This window comes from Leptopilina heterotoma, unplaced genomic scaffold, assembly GCF_015476425.1.
Source record: "Leptopilina heterotoma isolate Lh14 unplaced genomic scaffold, ASM1547642v1 Lhet_201, whole genome shotgun sequence".
Lineage (NCBI taxonomy): Eukaryota > Metazoa > Arthropoda > Insecta > Hymenoptera > Figitidae > Leptopilina > Leptopilina heterotoma.
In genome coordinates, this window is record NW_025110916.1 from 1,413,483 (window position 1) to 1,432,963 (window position 19,481).

At 31.2% G+C, this 19,481-nt stretch overlaps 1 protein-coding gene across 5 annotated transcripts in view; it reads right to left on the bottom strand.

The window, feature by feature from the left end:
• Positions 1 to 19,481, bottom strand: part of LOC122501114 (LARGE xylosyl- and glucuronyltransferase 2-like) — a 302,535-nt gene that overhangs the window by 166,498 nt on the left and 116,556 nt on the right. For 3 of the 5 annotated variants that reach the window (XR_006301545.1, XM_043610388.1, XM_043610385.1), the window contains exons 3-5: positions 16,069 to 16,199; positions 14,467 to 14,573; positions 2,179 to 2,359 (exon numbers count right to left, since the gene is read on the bottom strand). Coding sequence is in view for 4 of the 5 variants with exons in the window: in XM_043610388.1 (XP_043466323.1) it covers positions 2,179 to 2,359; positions 14,467 to 14,573; positions 16,069 to 16,147 (367 nt within the window). In the remaining variant the exon portion in view is untranslated. Of the gene's footprint in view, positions 1 to 2,178; positions 2,360 to 14,466; positions 14,574 to 16,068; positions 16,200 to 19,481 lie in introns of those variants that run through there. The other 2 variants (XM_043610386.1, XM_043610387.1) reach the window with 2 other exon arrangements.

The window sequence follows — 19,481 nt, forward strand, 5'->3', positions numbered from 1 at the left end:
ACGATATATTGTCGAAAGTAATTGATATTTTTAACTTCTGACTTTTGCATTTGAAAAAGCAACATAAAATCTGTCGATTACCATAAAAAACTCAAATTGATTTTTTCGACCTAAGCCGTGTCTTATCGTGGAGAGTCAACGATTGAGGTTAACTACGCTTAACATACCCATCTTTAAAACGATATATTGTCGAAAGTAATTGATATTTTTAACTTTTGACTTTTGCATTTGAAAAAGCAACATAAAATCTGTCGATTACCATAAAAAAATCAAAATTGATTTTTTGGACCTAAGCCTTGTTTTCTCGTGGACAGTCACATATATATTTTCTTATAAGTAATTGACACGAAGACTGTTATTAAGACTGATTTTTTGTTAGACGACTCATTTTTAAATGCTATATTATTTTCATTGATTATTATTATCAATTTGAATTTTTTTGTTTAAAAATCTCTAAAAAATCATTTTTTTCTATTCTCACGTAAATTGACTTATTTTTTTCTTAAATAATAAGCATTTAAAAAATTATTGTTAAGAACAATGTTTATGTTTTTTCTCCATAAAAAAAATCAATTATGTTTATATTATCAAATATTTGATATTCAATGTTAATTCGCTAAATCAAAAGTAATATATGTATACATATATATTTTCTTATAAGTAATTGACACGAAGACTGTTATTAAGACTGATTTTTTGTTAGACGACTCATTTTTCAATGCTATATTATTTTCATTGATTATTATTATCAATTTGAATTTTTTTGTTTAAAAATCTCTAAAAAATTCATTTTTTTCTATTCTCACGTAAATTGACTTTTTTTTTTCTTAAATAAAATAATATGCATTTAAAAAATAATTGTTAAAAACAATGTTTATGTTTATTAATTAGATAAGGAATCTAAATAAATACTATACGTTTCATTTAGAGGTTTACTTTATTTCAAAAATTCATCTCAACATATTCCACTACATAATTCTACATCTTGATTATCATTCTCATAAACATTTCTTTTTCAATTTTTCTTAAAAACATTTATTATATTTGCGCCATTATTCTCATTGTAAGTACTTTTGTTAAAAAAAATTTAAAAATTAAAAAAAGGATTGCGCAAGAGAAAAAACGCGCGCGCGGCAGCGCGCGATCGTTCTCGTTGTAATGAAATAGAAAAGCAGCTACCTGGGAATGTTCATGCTTGCTGTGGTTCGTATAAACACTTGTAACAACAAGTTTATCATCGTCTTCTGGAGCCCGTAATTTAATGCGTGCAGGGCAATATACTTTCGTAGTTCAGAAAAATTAAGGTCATAAACAAACTCAGTTTCTAATCTATCTAATATTTACTTCATTCTAAATTTTAGTTACATGAAATAAACAAAAGAATTTAATTACCCTTTGTCTCTTAAACTTTTCCTTGTAGACGTAAAGGGAACTCCACCTGACATATCAGGTGCTTAATGCTTAATGCAGCTCGTAGTAGGGGAATAGGAACAAAGTAAGGCGCCTTCGCTTTTCTGACTTTGTTTATCAAAGTCAAAAACTCCTTCCTAGTGTGTCCGCAGACACACTAGGACCTAAATAATTTGTACCTAAATAATTTAGGAGACTGCAGTGAGGAACATGAAGAACGATTCCTTGAAGATGTTAAAGGAATAGAGCGCCGCTGTTAAGGCAAATGGGACGTAAATATCATAGCCGACTACTGTTATGTGCTTAAAAGAAGACAGTGTACGATGTGGAGTTAACTTAAAAAGGGAACCAATGCAAAGTTCCTTTATAAAGACAAACCAGTGTGAACCATAAAACACATAATTAAACCTTACACTATTTCAACACTGGCGTATTGATGTTTCAAAGTATAACTTAAAATTTGTAAGCAGCTAGCCAAAAAACGGGTTTGTAACGATTACCAAACAACAACCCTTACATACCTAAAACAATTTTTCAAATTTGTATGTTTCAAAACAGTTTTTTGTGGTTCTAACCTCAACTCTGACTTGATGGATCAAATCTGACCTCAGATTCGTGTCCAGGGCACTGAAATTTATGGGGTATGAGCCTCTTATCTGCTGCGCAGAAAATATTATTTTTGTAAAGTTGTACGCATTATTAACCTTTTTTTAAAAGGTAGTGTTGCCAGTTTAAATGATGTAAATTAATTTTATATAACATACTAACCATTGGGTATATTCCATGTATCAAACAGTACTTTCAGTGTTCGTTTAGAAATTTCGTCTACTAAAAAATGAAAATGCAGTGGAACAGAACGATAAAAAACAATTGATTTAACTGTTGTTACTACATTGAAGGTGGAATTATATCCAGCACAAACCATTGCAATGTGTATCGTTCTACAGATCTGAAAATGTATACATTTTTTAACTAAAATTAATACAAGATTATAATATACAAGTATATATTATATATTATAAACAAGTATGTCCAAGTTGTGAAACGTAGACAAACCAAACACTAAAATTGAAATTTTGTAACAGCCTTTTCTCTCATAAAAATTAACATTTTTACACTTTCTTTAAGAAAATGGTAAATTTGAGTGTCAAAGTTTACAGTAAAACCATCTTTGATATGAGCATTTAAAAGCAATTAGTAAAATAATAAATTAAAATGACCTGTAAAATAGTACTTTTAACGCGTCGCGAAAAATAAACTGTTTGAGTAAATCAACCGCACAGACGATGAAGTAGTCTCAGTCAGCAATTGGACGTTTAACAATGAGAAGAGAAAATTTTTCCTTTTCCTCTTTGTAATTAAAAAAGCAGTAGTGGAAGAAAGCAAATAGTATTGGCAGTGAGTTTCTGCTAATACGTTTTCGCGTGAAAACCGTATTGGGGGCATTCTGCCAATCCTGCTTTTTCACCGTCAATACTGTCCCTTGAATCTTTCGATTTCACGTTCATTGACTCGATTTGGCATTTTAATCAAAAAGACTGATTGATTTAATGTGTAAAAATGCTGATAACAAAAAGGAAATATAAAATTTTCTTAAAATGTAAATAAATGAAATTTGACAAACTGTTGGTCTGTTACTATATGATTTATGGTATTTTCTAGATTAGCGCTGTGACTTATACTCACAGCGCCCCTAGCGCGAACGTCGAAAGCTGCCTAAATCATGTGGTAATAGATCAACAGTACACTGCCGAATCGATCAATAAACGTGAAATCGAAAGATTCAAGAGGACAGGATTGACAGAATGCCCCCAATACGGTTTTCACGCGAAAACATATTGACAGAAACTCACCGCCAATAATTTTCGCTCTCTTCCAATACTGCTTTTTTTACCCTAGTAGAAATTTGTCCTAGTTATTATAAAGGAACTGTCCAGTCGCGCTTGAAATTGTCTAGTTACTTTACTAGCCAACTGGCTAATAACTGAAATGGAGTGTCACGCTTTTTTCATCAAGTTATTATCTAGCCCAACTTTATAAATTCTGGTCAACGGTTCTGTAGAAAAACTAGACAAATTAATTCTTTTAAAATACTGAAAATTTGTTTAATATTAAGATTTACTGTAGTTAATACATTTATTTCATGTAATTAATATAAAATTTCTATTTAGCACCAAATAAATTCAATAAAAAATATTTTTGGAAAATTTCTGTATCCATTATAATATATACATAATAAATGGAATAGAATAAAAAATTGTATAATATTTTATAATTTTTAATTAATTAGTTGAATTATTATATAAAAATAATGTAAATAGTAAATCATTACATGTAATTTTCTACATTACTTTTTAATTTTTAATTCAATTAAAAAAAAATAATTCTAAATTCGAATATCCTAAATATTTACTGTTTTCAAACATCTTTCATTTTTTAATGCACTATTATTAACAATAACACTGAAACAAATATTTTTTATTATTATAAACAATTATAATCTATATAAACCTTAAAACGATAACGCAATTTCACCGAAAAAATCTTGGGGGGTAACGGTGAGCGAACCCGGGTCCCGCTGGACTAAAGTCGCACCGCTTAACGCACTCGGCCGTTTAACGCAATGGATACTGAGAATTAATAACCACTGCACATATGTTTCAGTTCAGTGCCGTAACTAGAGTTTTTAAGCATTGGTATATACTTTTAATATTTTGTATGTAATAAAACATTTTAGATGATTTTTTAATTATTATAACTTAGTAATTTAATTTGCAACGTTAGCAATTAATAAATAAATTGATTACTGTAATTAAATTTTTAATTATTTTTATTAATTTGTTATAAATTATTATAAATATTTATTAATTAATTTTATTATTTAATATGATTAATTGATTATTAATTAATAATAATAAATTCATTAAATTTTTAATTAATAGAAAATTATATAATTAGGTAAACTAAAATGGAATTTAAAACAAGTTGTTCATTTCATGACTATTTAGCTTCCTCAACATATAAAATATAAATTCGTGACGTAATTCACTTACAAAATTTTAGCAAACTCGATCTAAACATATGTATAAAATTAAATTTATCGCATAGAATCGGGATAGAATCCAATCAAACATATAAAATATTTACTAAAGTTAATAATATATTCATTACTTCATTTTAGGTACAAATCTCCATGAAAATCAAATTATGATTTTTCAAAAGCATATAACAATCAAAGCATACATTCTTCTTAAGGAAATTTCTTTTTGATGCAGCAAGATATATTCATAAATTAAATGTAATTATATTGCGGTTTGCAAACTTTTGCAATTCGAAATGATTCGAATTTTCTGTTGTCGAGTCGATTAATGTTCGGTTCGATTAAATACACACCTCTATTTCATATGCAAATTGCTTCTTTTTTTATGATAGAATAATCATTTAAAAATATTAATATTAAATAAATTATGAAAAAATACAAAATTTGAATTTTTTGTGAAAAAGAAAAATTTCTATTAATTTTATAAATTTTGATAAAAAATATACTTTGTATACATCAATCGATTCGTTTTCTTGTCAGGAATGTAATTTTGAGAATAATTAATTAAAATATTAACAAATAAAAAAATTATTTACAAAAATACAAAAAATTTTTTTTTTTGAATTTTAAAAAAATTTTTAAAACAATTTTTGTGACATACACACACATACATCTGGACATTTGCTCAGAATTGAATATACATATGTTATAGATGAAAATGAGTCCATATAACCTTCTTTTGAAAAATTGAAAATCGTCACGAATGAAAAGCTTCCTTATGAGGAAGCAAAAATTAATTTTTAACTAATTTTATTATTTTTATATTTATTATAAATGATTGTAAATATTTATTAATTAATTTTATTAATTAATATTATTAATTTATTTTATTAATTATTAATATTATTAATTAATTTTATCAATTAATTAATTTTATTAATAATTATTAATATTTTTTATTATTAATTAATTTTAATAATTAATATTATTAATTTATAATAATAAATTAATTAAATTTTTAATGAATAACAAATTAAAATGAAAAGTTTTAAAATATTGGAAAGAATAAGAACAAATTTATCTCTAGCAAATAATCAGTCGAGCTGTCTAGTTATTAGACATTATTGCAGTGTTATCGATACGACAAACTTAGAAATATAATTTCTAGGAGTACTTTAAAGTAACATTAAAAAAACTAGACAGAAGTTATGTCTAGCCAATATCAAATTCAATTTGAATCTTTGACGAAGAGCGTTGGTCAGTAACTTTACAGTTATTTACCAGTCCGCCTAGAATCAGCGTCCGTGACAAAAACTGTCCAGTAACTTGAACAATCGAGTGGCTCCATGACAAATTTCTACTAGGGTACTGGGTTGGTGCTGTGTGTACTGTTTGTGATCTCCAAGGTAAAGTGTTAAAGTGTTTGACTATATCAACCGCACTGACGATGAAGAAGTCCTCAATCTTTCCCCTTGTACCCAGTAGGCACTAGGTTGTCTTATGAATGTCCTAAGAATATTCTAAAGGTATACCAGATCTCAGTGTCTTACGGACATGAAAAAGACAACCCTTTGAAATCCTATGTCTAGCCCATAGATGTCTTCATAAGTGTCCGAAGAATGTCTTTTAAATGCCTCCAATACGTCCTAAAAATGTTTTAATGTAATGGTTCAACGTAATAGTTAAATAATCTCAAACACAATATAAGTGTTTTTAAACATATTTTTATACACCACTAAGCATTCCCGAGACTGTCACACACATGTCCTCAATGTGTCCAGAAAATGTCCCAAATAGTTCCTAAACATATCTATATAAAACATATGGACGTCTTTAGTTCAGGCATAGAATTTGATTAAGACGCCTTTAATTCTGCCTTTTAGACATCTTCAGGATATCTTTTTTAAGACATTGTTAAGATATCCCAAGGATATCCCACGGATGTCTGCTCACTGGGTACCCGTGTGGAAAAGTCGTTTGGGCCCACACTGGCGCCCGTTGGGTTTTCCCATGTTCAAGGTGGGGCCCAATTGGGAAGCCCATCTTACTCCATTTTGGGTTATTTTCAATTTATTGATAAATAATTTTAATTTTTTTTACTCACTTTTATCACAGTCACTGTCATTTGTATCCTCTAATTCTACAAAGTAAATTATATTTCTAAGATATAAACAAATTGTGCCTTTGCATAGTTTTTGTAAATTAAAAAAAAATTTAATAAATTATATTAACAAAACTTACTAGATTCATTACTGAATTAATTGTTGGATGAATTATTTATTGTAAATCCAGCAGTTTTCTCGCGTTAACCCTTTAACAACGAGATGTGCTGCTTTTCAACATGAATTTCAATCTGTTACAATTATTAGTATAAATTTATAGCAAATAATCAGTCGTTTTTTTGTCGTTTCTTAAGAAACGACAAAAGTTTTCAAAAGTCCATACCCTACTATTTTTGGGGTCGCCCTTTCGAATGGCGTGGTCGAAATTTTATTAAAAATGATATTAAACCCTTCTTTTTTTCAAAAATACTAAAAGAATTTAAGTTCTTTTAATGTAATTTTTTTCCAAAGAATTTTTTTCTCTGTCGTTATAACGCTGATTACGAATCTGATATCAGATTTTCAAAATTCAAAACGGCTAATCAAATATGGCGGCCGAAATTTAAAAATTGTTCTGATTCTCTTGAATCTTGTTACTCGAGGGTTTTCGGGGTCGCTGATTATGAATCTTTTATCAAATTATTAAAATTTTAAATGGTGGATCCAATATGGTGGATGACAATATTAAAAATGTATCGCATTCGCTTGAAAGTTGAAATTCGTTACTCTGGGGATTCTCGGGTCGCTGATTACGAATATGAAGTCACATTTTAAAAATTAAAAATGGCGTAATTGAGCCTCCCAATTCAATAACTCGATCTGCGCTCGGACGATCAGAATGAAGGTTGCCAAAGGCTTTAAAATATGACAAAAATTAAAAGTTAAAATAAAAATTTTTTAAAAACACTATCTTATAGAGCATGAAAATACGCATCTTTTTTCTCTTGGGAATTTTTTTGTAAAGTAAATATTGTAGTCAGTAGAGACAAAAAATAAGAAAATTTTCATTACTCAATTTCATTGATTTTTAAAACATAAATCGTCATAAGTTGGACAAATATTAACGGATTTTTACAAAAATTGGTATGCATGCGTATTATGGTCTGCTAAAGACGATAAGGTACCATTGTAAAGAGGAGGAAAAAACCTTTCAGAAACATTTTCTACAAAATTTTTCCCATTACAAATATGTTCAGAAAAAATTCAAAAAGTAGCCGGTGTTAGCAAAATTGGTTAAATTGACCCTCCTCTACCCCCTCCAAATTTTCGAAAAAATCAAAAATGTTTTTTTGGGAGAGTAAGAATAACAGTTTCTTTATATTTTTTTCTATTTCGTTTCATCATTTCTGCCCAAATATTTTTTTAAGTGCTGTGAAAAATTTAGAGATAAGTTATTAAAAATAAATTAATTTAAACAAATTAAGAAATAGAAGATAAAGATGATTTAAGAATAATTAATTAATGTATAATAATTAATTTAGAAGTGTAAAAAGTTGGATGGTCTGTCCTGACAAAATTCCAAGTATCAATTTACAAAATGCTCAGCATGGCTGAAGTTTCCAAAAACAACCTAGAAGCTGAACGACTATGGTTAAAACGTGTAGAGGTAACACAAAGAGATAAAATTTTTAGAGAAAATCCAGAGAAAAACTTTGATGAGTCAAAGACTGATTCTAAGAGAAGAAAATTAGAGAATAGCGCTGATTTACTTTTAGAGATAAAAATTTAGAGGCACAAAATGATTTAAATCAAGATGTGCAACTTTTTAAAGAGAAATTAGAGAACGTATATTTTAATTAAAAAATAAACATTAAGAGAGAGTACAAGCTGTCACAAAAGTCCAACTTTGACATGTGGTTAGATTACCTAAAGTCTGATTTGATGAGCAATGATTTGCTTGATATCATTGATTCAAATGTTAAAGGTCCGGAAAAACTTTCGAGTAAGATAATTTTAAAGTGAAAGAATATTGTTAGAGACATTATTAAAAACCATTTAGATGAAACTTATCACAAAAAGATTTTCAATGAAACAAAACCTCAAGAGATTTTAAAGAAGTTAAGAGGATACATGAAGAGTGAAGTAAATGTGACTCATACTTCAGTAAGAGCACGCCTGTATCAAATTAAGATGAAAAAGATGACTATTTTTGTGAAAGCTTTGACTCTATTATTAGAGAATATGAAGCCTGTGGAGATGCAGTACCACTTACTGACCAAGAAAAGAGATCTTCATTTTACCAAGCAGTAACTTCGATCGTTCCAGAACTTCGGAATGCTGACTTGATAAGAAGACAAACTCTTGTAAAAGAAATGAGTTTTGAAGAAATAATAGTACATTATGCAACAAGGGAGGCTCGTGCTACGACTCGTTTTTCAATATTGTGCGAGGTCATAAACGAGGTTACCTCCCTTGTTACATACTTTGCTTTATACAACAAAGGCGTATTATGGTTACTCTATGCTACCTGTACCGGTGCATGCTAAGTTCTCCCATATAACCCAGCTGGTCAATAAAGTAACCATTATTGCCCTAGGGAGATAAAGGGTACTTAATGACCTATGAGCGGTCAATAATGCACCCTTTATCTCCCTAGGGCTATAATAGTTTCTTTATTGACTGCTGGGTTATAAGGGGGAACTTAGTACGCACCTGTATAGGTAGATAAAGTGACCATAATACGCCTGAGTAATAAAAAATCTTTTCTTTTGCAGCTAGAGGCCGAAATGAATGAAAGTAAGAAGTTCAAATCTAATGATTTCAATAAAAATGAATCAGACGCTACAAACAGAAACAAAAATAAGTGCTTTAATAAAGAGGGGAAAAACAATTCCAAAAAGTATAATAAAGAGAAAAACAAAACGGACGGACCGTCGGCAACTAGAACCAAAAATCAGAAGCCACAATAAGATATTGCTCTAAGTCCGAAATAAACAACACAAATAAATAGGGACTCAACACTTCACCCTGCAGCACACCCCTTGACACTCTTACATAATCTGTACAGCCGTCCTTAGTTTTAATACGGGCAGATGCATAGGAGTAAAACTTTTAATTACATTTATATATCTGGTACTTAATCCTAATTTATGTAACTTATACCAAAGAAGTTGGTGGTTTATGGATGGAAAGTCACCCTTAAAGTTCACAAATATGGCATAAGCGGCAGAATTATCTTTGCTTAAATGAAATTGTATAGTAGCATTTAGGATGAAGAGATTGTCTAGGCAACTTCTGCCTCTTCTAAAACCTGACTGAGATTCGGGAATTAAGTTGAGATCAAAGGCCCAAGCCACAATCCGATTACACAAAATCTGAGTAAAAATCTTTGCTATGATATTAACTAGTGTAATCGGTATGTAGCTGCCTGGATCCTCCATCCAACATTTTCTCTTATACATAGATGATAGAAGTTGACATTTTTCCCCACTCCTTAGGTACTGTTTCGGAAGTAAAGACTTTATTTAATAGATTTAAGATAAAAAGATGCCAGTTTTGCGGAAGGTGTTTAAAAAAAGAATAGCCAATTCCGTCAACCCCGAGAACCCTTACATCCCTACATCGGGCAAGACTCAACAATAACACAGACACACAAAAAAATAAAAATGTCAAAACCCAGAGGTTACACCCCCTATCCACATGTTTTTGGGGTCGCTGAAACCGAATATGACCATGAAAAATTTTTTCATCGGCCATTTTCCCGCTACCACCCCCTTACACCACCATTTTGAGATGTCTTCGAACACATTGTCGCAATAATTACGAAAGTTATGTTCATTAGAAGTCAGCGCGACGAGAGCTGCTGGAAGCCGTTTGGCGCCTTCTTAACGACTTTCCATTTTCGAATGGTCTAGGGGGCACTTTCATGATGTACGAAGGGTCCTATTCATTGTATCCCTTCCAATGTAATAGAATCTCGTTTCTAAAGGTATTTTGCACCTTAGGAAACCTCATTCTTTGGCTCCGAGGTACAGAGTAAAGATTGTTGAGTTTTATACATAAATTTTAATATTAAATAAAAATGTTAAAAACTGTACCGAGGTAGAAAGTATTAAAGTAGAAGTATTAAATTTAAAAATTGGACCTAATCCACAGCGAATGTGCGAAGAAGTTGACCAACGCCGAGTATCCATCGCCAACCTGAGAACACAGGAGAAAGGAAACAAAGGAGGCCAGAAAATTAAAAAGAGCTTAACAAAAGGAATCGGACGACATTCTTTCCATTCTAGGAGAAGAGTATTATGGCTCAGGAATAAAATTGCTGATTAATTAGTAAGTTGACAAAATTTCAAGTTATAGTACACTAACGTACATTTTTTCTTCTTTTGCGTTTTTCTCGAAACCACATTTTTCGAGGCGGTGTACATGATAACTCAAAAACTATTCAACCGATTGACCGATTTTATTAAAATACATCTTCCTAAATAGATTTTCCACAGAGTAACGTGGGATTTTTTCGATTGAATAATTTAAAAAATTTGTATCCAATTTTTTATACGGTATTTTTACACTACCGTCGGGAATTATCGGTACGGCTGCACGCGCAGGGCCCAAAAACATACCAATCTTCAAATCACGATTTCTTTGTAAATACAAATGTCAGAGAATTAACAAATATACCATTCGAAAGATTATTAAATTCTACGATTAATGATATGCAACTGAAAATTTTAATAATTTATACAAAGCTTGCAGCAATCTACAAATTTGACAAAAAAAATTTTAAAATAAAATTTTTTTAGAAATTATTTCAATCCCTGCACATTTTTTAAAAATTGTAGGAAAATTTTGAAACTTATATAGGTGTAATCATTCAAGTCTCATCTTTAATTTAAGACCAAGAGAGTTAAAAAATCTTATTCGATTCGTGAGATATCATTATATACGTCCGAGCATGTTTTTTGACAAATGCATTGAATTAGTCGATTTTGAACGTTTTTTGGCTGAAAATGCTCGGCCGTTTATAATGATATCTCTCGAACCGAATAAGATTTTTTTACTCTTTTGGTCTTAAATTAAAGATGAGATTTCAATGATTACACTTATATAAGTTTCAAATTTTTCCTACAGTTTTTAAAAAATGTGCAGGGGTTGAAATAATTTCCAAAAAAATTTTATTTTAAAAATTTTTTTGTCAAATTTGTAGATTGCTGCAAGCTTTGTATAAATTATTAAAATTTTCAGTTACATATCATTAATCGTAGAATTTAATAATCTTTCGAATGGTATATTTGTTAATTTTCTGACATTTGTATTTACAAAGAAATCGTGATTTGAAGATTGGTATGTTTTTGGGGCCTGCGCGTGCAGCCGTACCGATAATTCCCGACGGTAGTGTAGCCTAAAACATGAAGTCAATTTTTGAAGTGCTTCCATTTGCGTAAAAAAATTTTTTTTTAAAACGGCTTCGTCACTCTGTTTAAAATTTATCACTTTTTAAGAAAAATATTTGTTTACTTGTTTCAGACAAAAATTGATATGCTAATCATGTAAACATCAAGGAGTGCTCCGGAAAAACTGATCCACGCCAATGCTTATATCTCCGCCATTTTTAATTAAAAACAACTTTTTTTTAATATTTATAAAGCTTAAGATATGTATTAAATTAGCAATAAATGTAAAAAATTCCTACCTTAAATAGTTTCGTCGAAAAAATTCCTAGAAATCATCCGATTTTCATGCGCTCAGGGTGGCGTAACCCCTTAAGGGTAACGAAGAAACCAAGAAAATCAGCATCTGGCGAGATGTATATCAGCCCCAGAATAAAACTCACTTGACCAGAGATTACCTTTGCAAAAATCCAATTAGAGTTAATCACTAAATTGACTACCTCATAAAATTTGGGATTTGGCCCCTTGCTCTTCCACGATCAAACACTCTCTTAGCTGGAGAAACGATTACAGTGAATTGTGGGTATTGATTAAAGTTCCAGTTCGGCTTGACTGACCACGTTTCACATACACAAAGAGTGTCATTAAGTTTAATTTCACTGTCCACATCGGGCAAATTGACACTTCCATGTACATTCCAGAAAATTATTTTGGGCCTTACTAGGGAATCATCAGGAAAAGAGGAGTCTAAAATCCGCGGATTGTCAAAAGACAATTGTTGTTATTCTTCTTCCATTGGGTCCAGGTCAATTTCATTCGAATATGATTCAGGGACATGTATACCGGGATCTCCTGTAACTTGCTTGATGAGAAAGCTATCTAGGGGTTTTTGGCGTTTATAGTCAGTAGAAGAGACTTTTGGCTTGCGACTTCTTTTCAAGCCATCCCTCACAGCACCGGGATATTCAGGATATCCCAGAGACGTCCTGGGGATATCGATTTGTTTTCGGAAGTTTGGATATCTCTGGGATATCCTAGGGACGTCCATGGATATCCAGAGGATAATCCAGGGATATCCAAACTTCCGAAAACAAATCGATATCCCCAGGACGTCTCTGGGATATCCTGAATATCCCGGTGCTGTGAGGGATTAGTTGACTTTATTGCTGATTTAGAGGGTGTAGTGATGTTCTCAATAGTCTCCGGTTTTAAAGTAGCACAAGAATCAGTGCAGCCAGGGTTTAGGGCTGAAATAGGAGTGGTGATATTCTCTGAAATGACTGCATGTCCATTAACAACAATTTTGTCCGCTCTAAAAACTGCATCCTGTCCTGATTCTCTCAGTTGGCGTACTTTAGTAAGCAGCACACGACGTCTCTCTCGTTCCTCCTTAGAACGGTCATTGGAAATAAAAAAAATTGTAATTCTTAAACTCCTTGCAATTTTATTAATTGCCAAAAATCAGTTTATCAAAACGACAAATTATCCATTGAATTTTCACAGGGAAAAAAAGTAAATTATAAAACACTTGAATATGCACAGAGAATAAGAAACAAGTGAGAGCGAAGAATGGGGGAAAAGTCACTTGATTTGTCAAAAAACACAAATAATCCAAACAGGTCCAAAGAACAATGGTCTACAGATCACATTTAACCCTCGGAGAACACACCTCTTTTTAGACTATTTTTCAAAGCTCAACCAATTTGAAACTGATCATCTAATCAAGCTAAAGAATTTTTTTAATTATAGATTAAACTCTGTAGAATAAGTCTGTATACTTGAAAGTCCTTATTAAAAATATTAAAAAAAGATAAAAAGCTTTACGTAAAAAAGCGTAGGGTCAAAAAGACCCCATGTGTTCTCCGAAGGTTAACACAATTAAACGAATCGTTATAAAATTGACAATCACGGAAACAATAACCGTGAAATACACAATAATAATCATTGAGTTAATAAAATAAAATAACAAAAAGCCCACTGAAATTCGACTGTACTCGATAAAAGCTCAAACGAGACTCCTTTAAGAACATTATATCTACCTTACAAAAGCATTTATTTGCAAAAGGTAGAAATTTTTATCATTTAATAGTTTTTTGTAAAGATTTTTCACTTTAGGTATGAAATAGGGGTGATATATTTTTATTGGGATGTTTCATGCTTGAATTATGGGATTTATGTTTGCAAATAATACATACAAATAATAATTTTTTAACATTAGATTATTCGCTTAATTAATTTTTTATGAATGGCTCTGTTTAGATACATGATCAAAGAAAGGGATGATTTCACCCCTTTCTTCACATGTAAAGTGTGAATGAGTACGTATTTCTTGTTCCTTGGGACGTAATGAGAGAAGTGATATGCGAATTTTAGGTTTCCTGTAGGATCTAAAAATCGACTATTTTTAACATTGTCCTTTGCCCTTCCCAATGTTGAACGTCCGATCGCTAACTAGGGCTTCTTCATCGTCCGTGCGGTTTATATTGTCAAACAGTTTAATTTTCGCGACGCGTCAAAAGTACGGTTTTACTGATTATTTTAATTTGTTATTTTATTTTGTTATTTTAATATAAATAAATCTTACTAAAGGCTCGTCAGCAATCACTACAGATGTAGGTATTCGTTGTGTTCCTATTTTGTTATTAAATCCTAAGTTTCCAATCAATTTTGGTGAATACTGCACTTTTGGAACTAACATGAAAAGAAATTAAATACAATTATTCCAAATTTTACAAAAATTGCATCAGTCAAATTTCACTGATTCAGTTTTAGCGAGTGTGTAGAATAATGTTTGGAAATGCTGCATTTGAAGTTTGTAGAAAACTTCTAAGCTAAAAATCCCTGCACATGATCCTTTGAAGTTCATATGCAATTTCCTTTAGGAATCTTTGACAAAAACCTGTGCAGGTTCGTGTCAGGTACCCCTGCAGGAAATGAAAGGATCCTGTACAATTTCTAGTGTAGGAACATCAGCTATCAATGTTACTTTGCAAGTATCAATACATACGAACATCTATAAGAATATTTCATGCATGGGTTCATATAAAAGAAACATAACCGATGGTAAATTACGGTGGTAAGACTCCGTGACTTGCGATCATTGAGGTTAAGCAACGTCCAGTGCGGTTAGTACTTGGATGGGTGACGGCGCTTCGACTCTCGCTATAGCCCGGTGTTTTCTCCCTACAGTAGAATCTCCCATAAGTTAACTTCCCATATGTTAATTTTCCCTTATCTGTACCCCTTTCACCTAAAATAATAAACATGCGCATAGTGGTGTCAAGATGGCTGACACATCATAGGAATAGGTCACTGCGCACTAATTTCTCTTTACACGGCAAATCTCTCTTATGTAACCCCCCACCAAAATTAACTTATGGGAGATTCGACTGTGGTTTCGTAATTTATCAAGCGGGCGGTTTTAGTTCGAGGTATAATGATGTGTACTGTCGATTATTGTCCGGTACATAACATTAGATTAGAACTCGGCTGTTGATAAACGCCGGTTGTACTCAGCACCCATTAGACGGGTGGTCCAGGCAAATGCCAGTGCTCCTAATTTCAAGACGTTCTGTAGACGTAAAATTTAGAATAAGGATGTATTGTAAGAAATATTGTAAAGAAAATAATATGTAGAAACACTTGTATAGCCAAGATTATGGCCTTAAAACAGGTCAGGGTGGCCACTATTTTCATAAAAAAAATTCACGGTCATAAAGAATAACTCTGAAAATAAATTGTTCCATAAAAGATTAAAAGAATTCACTGACTTTTAGATAAAACTTTGACTTTTTCCAAAACCCTAAAAATATTTTAATTTACTCAAAAAATAATTGAAACTCCAAATTATTATTATCACTCTATTATTTGATCAATACACAAGACAATAAAATTAATTTGAAAAAAAATTAAGTTTTCCAATACCTAAAAGTTTAAAAATTCTAGAGATATGCCCATATACTTTTATGAGCAGACGAATAAAATAAGACAAAATATAAATCTATGACTATTATTAATGTTAACTTAAGATGTTCGAATATCAAATTAAAATTTTAAATTTAAATTTTATGAGCAGACGAATAAAATAAGACAAAAAATAAATCTAAGACTATTATTTATTAATGTTAACTTTAAGATGTTCGAATATTAAATTAAAATATATAAGAATTAATATAGAAATACATACCATTTATTACTAGGTAGAAATAAAATATTATAAAAAATACTAAAACTGCAAAAAAATATCCCACTTTCCATCGAATCATTCTACCAGATTAATTATATTTTGTAAAGTAGAATAAAATTTATCGATAATATCTAGAACAAAAATAGTAATTTTAGAGTTATTTATAAATTGCATAAAAGAATATAAATATATTCTTTTAAAAGCGGTTTGATTAATAAAGGCTCAGGCGCAGCTCGGCTGTCAGCCTGTAGGTTTTTTTAGTTATACATTATTTACATTATATGTATACATTCTACTCAAATTAACAAGTATTTTATAAAAGAACCAAAAGTGCACCCAGCTGGGTTTTCTTTATGTAGAATAAAATTTTTACTTAAAAAAAATAAAAAGGTCTAGTTGTTTTCGCTCTTCCAGATAACATTTTTTTGGTATAGGTTAGGTTAAATCACGTGATAGGTTCAGGTGCGTAATTCGGAAATTTATGCACTCTTATGATACATATAATTTTGACTTTACCCAAGTACGAAATGCCAAGACTGCAAAAACGGCCCATCATTGGTGCAGTAATGTCTGCCGAGAATTGGCAGTAGTTACTGGGCCATTATTGGTGTCCAAAACGTCCCATTACTGGGCCAACGATGGCGCCGATGGTCACAATTTCAAATTTTTTAAGACTGGGCCAGCTCTCGGCCCAATAATGGCACATTCACGGCAAAGTTGATCAATCTTTAATGGCAAAATTCAATTGCCAGTGATGTGACGACGATCGGCCCATTAATGGCTCATTATTGGCACTTTAATGGGAAAAAATTTGTATCGTTCATGGCAAATTATAATTACCAGTATTGGGGAGTAGCTTGGCTCAATAACGGCACAATATTGGCAAAGTTGATCAATCTTTAACCACTTGAGCGGCAGTGCGTCAGAATTGGCGTCAGCGTGCAAGTGACAGAAGCGGCAAAAATGCGTAAAAGGCGTCAAAATTTGACTACTATTTTCTCATTCTGTAAGGAGATTTATAATATCACAACAAAGTATTTTTCTTTTTTAAAGTAAATGAGCAGATCTTTAAACAAAAAAATGCTTTATTAAATATTTCGATTTCGTGAAGAAAAATTGGACTTTTTGTGGTAGAAATTGAAACGCCACTAATATCAAACTATTAAATATTGTTAGCTTTGATCCTTGAAAACTTATTTAAATATTTTAAAAAACATTTTTTTTGCTTACAGGTCTGTTCTTTCACTTTAAGAAAGAAAAATACTTTGTTGTGATATTATAAATCTCCTTACAGAATGAAAAAATAGTAGTCAAATTTTGACGCCTTTTTCGCATTTTTGCCGCTTCTGTCACTTGCACGCTGACGCCAATTCTGACGCCCTGCCGCTCAAGTGGTTAATTGCATGCTTTAGTGGCACTTTAATGGCAAACATTTTGTATCTTTGATGGCAAATTATAATTGCCAGTATTGGGGCGTAGCTTGGCCCAATAACGGCACATTCACGGCAAAGTTGATCAATCTTTAATGGCAAAAGATTTCCTTTATTATCTAAAAATTAAGTCAATTTCACTTTCAATTAATATTTGCAATTGACAAATAGAATTTATAAACATTTTTTTCCTTTATTTTTTTAAAATCTTTGAATTTTTCTTAAAGCAATTGTAATTAAGAAATAGAAATGATGCAAATTATTTCCTTAAGAAAATTTATTGAATAAATGAATGTTTTTTAAAATTTAATTCTCATAATTCAATTTTAAGAAACATTTAGTTATTCAATAAATTATTTATTTTTGCATTTAAATAATTAAATTCTCGTAGAATTTTCTAGTAAAAATTTATTTCAAAATGGATTCTAGTCAAATTTTTAGATAATAATTAAATATTAAAAATATACCATGAATTTTGATATTAAAATTTTTTTAAATTCAATTGCCAATGATGTGACGAAGATTGGCCCATTAAAGGCACATTAATGGCACTTTAATGGCAAAAATTTTGTATCTTTGATGGCAAAATATAATTGACAGAATTGGGGCGTTGCTTGGCCCAATAATGGCACATTCATAGCAAAGTTGATCAATCTTTAATGACAAAATTCAATTGCCAGTGATGTGACGAAGATCGGTCCATTAATGGCTCTTTAGTGGCACTTTAATGGCAAACATTTTGTATCTTTGATGGCAAATTATAATTGCCAGTATTGGGGCGTAGCTTGGCCCAATAACGGCACATTAATGTCTATCATTTTGTATCTATGATGGCAAATTATAATTGCCAATATTGGGACGTAGCTCGACCCAATAATGGCACAGTATCGGCCAGTGTAGTGTAGCTTATAAAAACCCTTTTGCTTCCTCGACTTCAAGTCAAAGTAGCAGAGTGGTCAGAGTGTTAGGCTGTGGTGCGTCAGGTTCAGGTATCGATCCCCGCGAGAGGTAAGAATTTTTCAAATATTTGTAAGTTTGCGTTTAATTTAGGGAAATAAGCCGTATAAATGTTATAAATTAATTAGTTAATTGAATAAAAAAAAATTTATTTTTATTTTTTTCTAATTTTGTCAACACTGGGGGAGTAATGGCAGCCAATATTGGGCCATTAATGGCTGCCAATAATGGGCCACTAATGTCTGCCGAGATCTGGCGGCCAATATTGGGCCATTAATGTCTGCCGAGATCTGGCTGCCGACGTCCAACCGCTGTTAACACCACAAGAGTCGGCGCAAAGTCGGGCCAATATTGTCTGCCAAGTATCGATGCCAGCTTTGCCAATACTGGGCCAGTGTTGGGCCGCGTTGGTTTTCGCACTTGGGTATTGTTTTTAATTATTAACAATTAATAACTTTTATCTTTTTTTTTACTATTTTGTTAAAAGTAAATGTATGTAATAAAGTTATCATAGATTTTAAAACGAATTTATAAATAATGTTTAAGTAACAAATTTCCTAAGGGCATAGAGTTTTACATTCAGTCCTGACAGTATAGTTGCGTGGTGGGGCTTTCATTTTACCCAACTTTTGGACAAACTGACACACGCAAGTAAATATGTACCAAAGTACAGTATAAAGTATTACAAAAAGTAAATCAGTTTATGATCAAATGCATACCAAAGTTTAATCTAACGTCTGTTTTAATCTTTAAATTACTTTTTGAACATTCTTTGGAAAATGCATTTTAATAACCATACAAGAGAATTTTAAACATTATTAAAATGTCTATGTGTAGCCATTTTAACCAACTTTTGACTAAACTTTAAAAAAATATTTTCTCAGTGTAAGGATCCTAGAATATTGCTGGATAGAAAATAAATGTACTGCGCAGGATATTAATAATTGAATACACCTGCAGGCTGGCAGCCGAGCTGCGTCTGAGCCTTAATTAATCAAACCGCTTTTAATTGATTCGCGGTAAAAA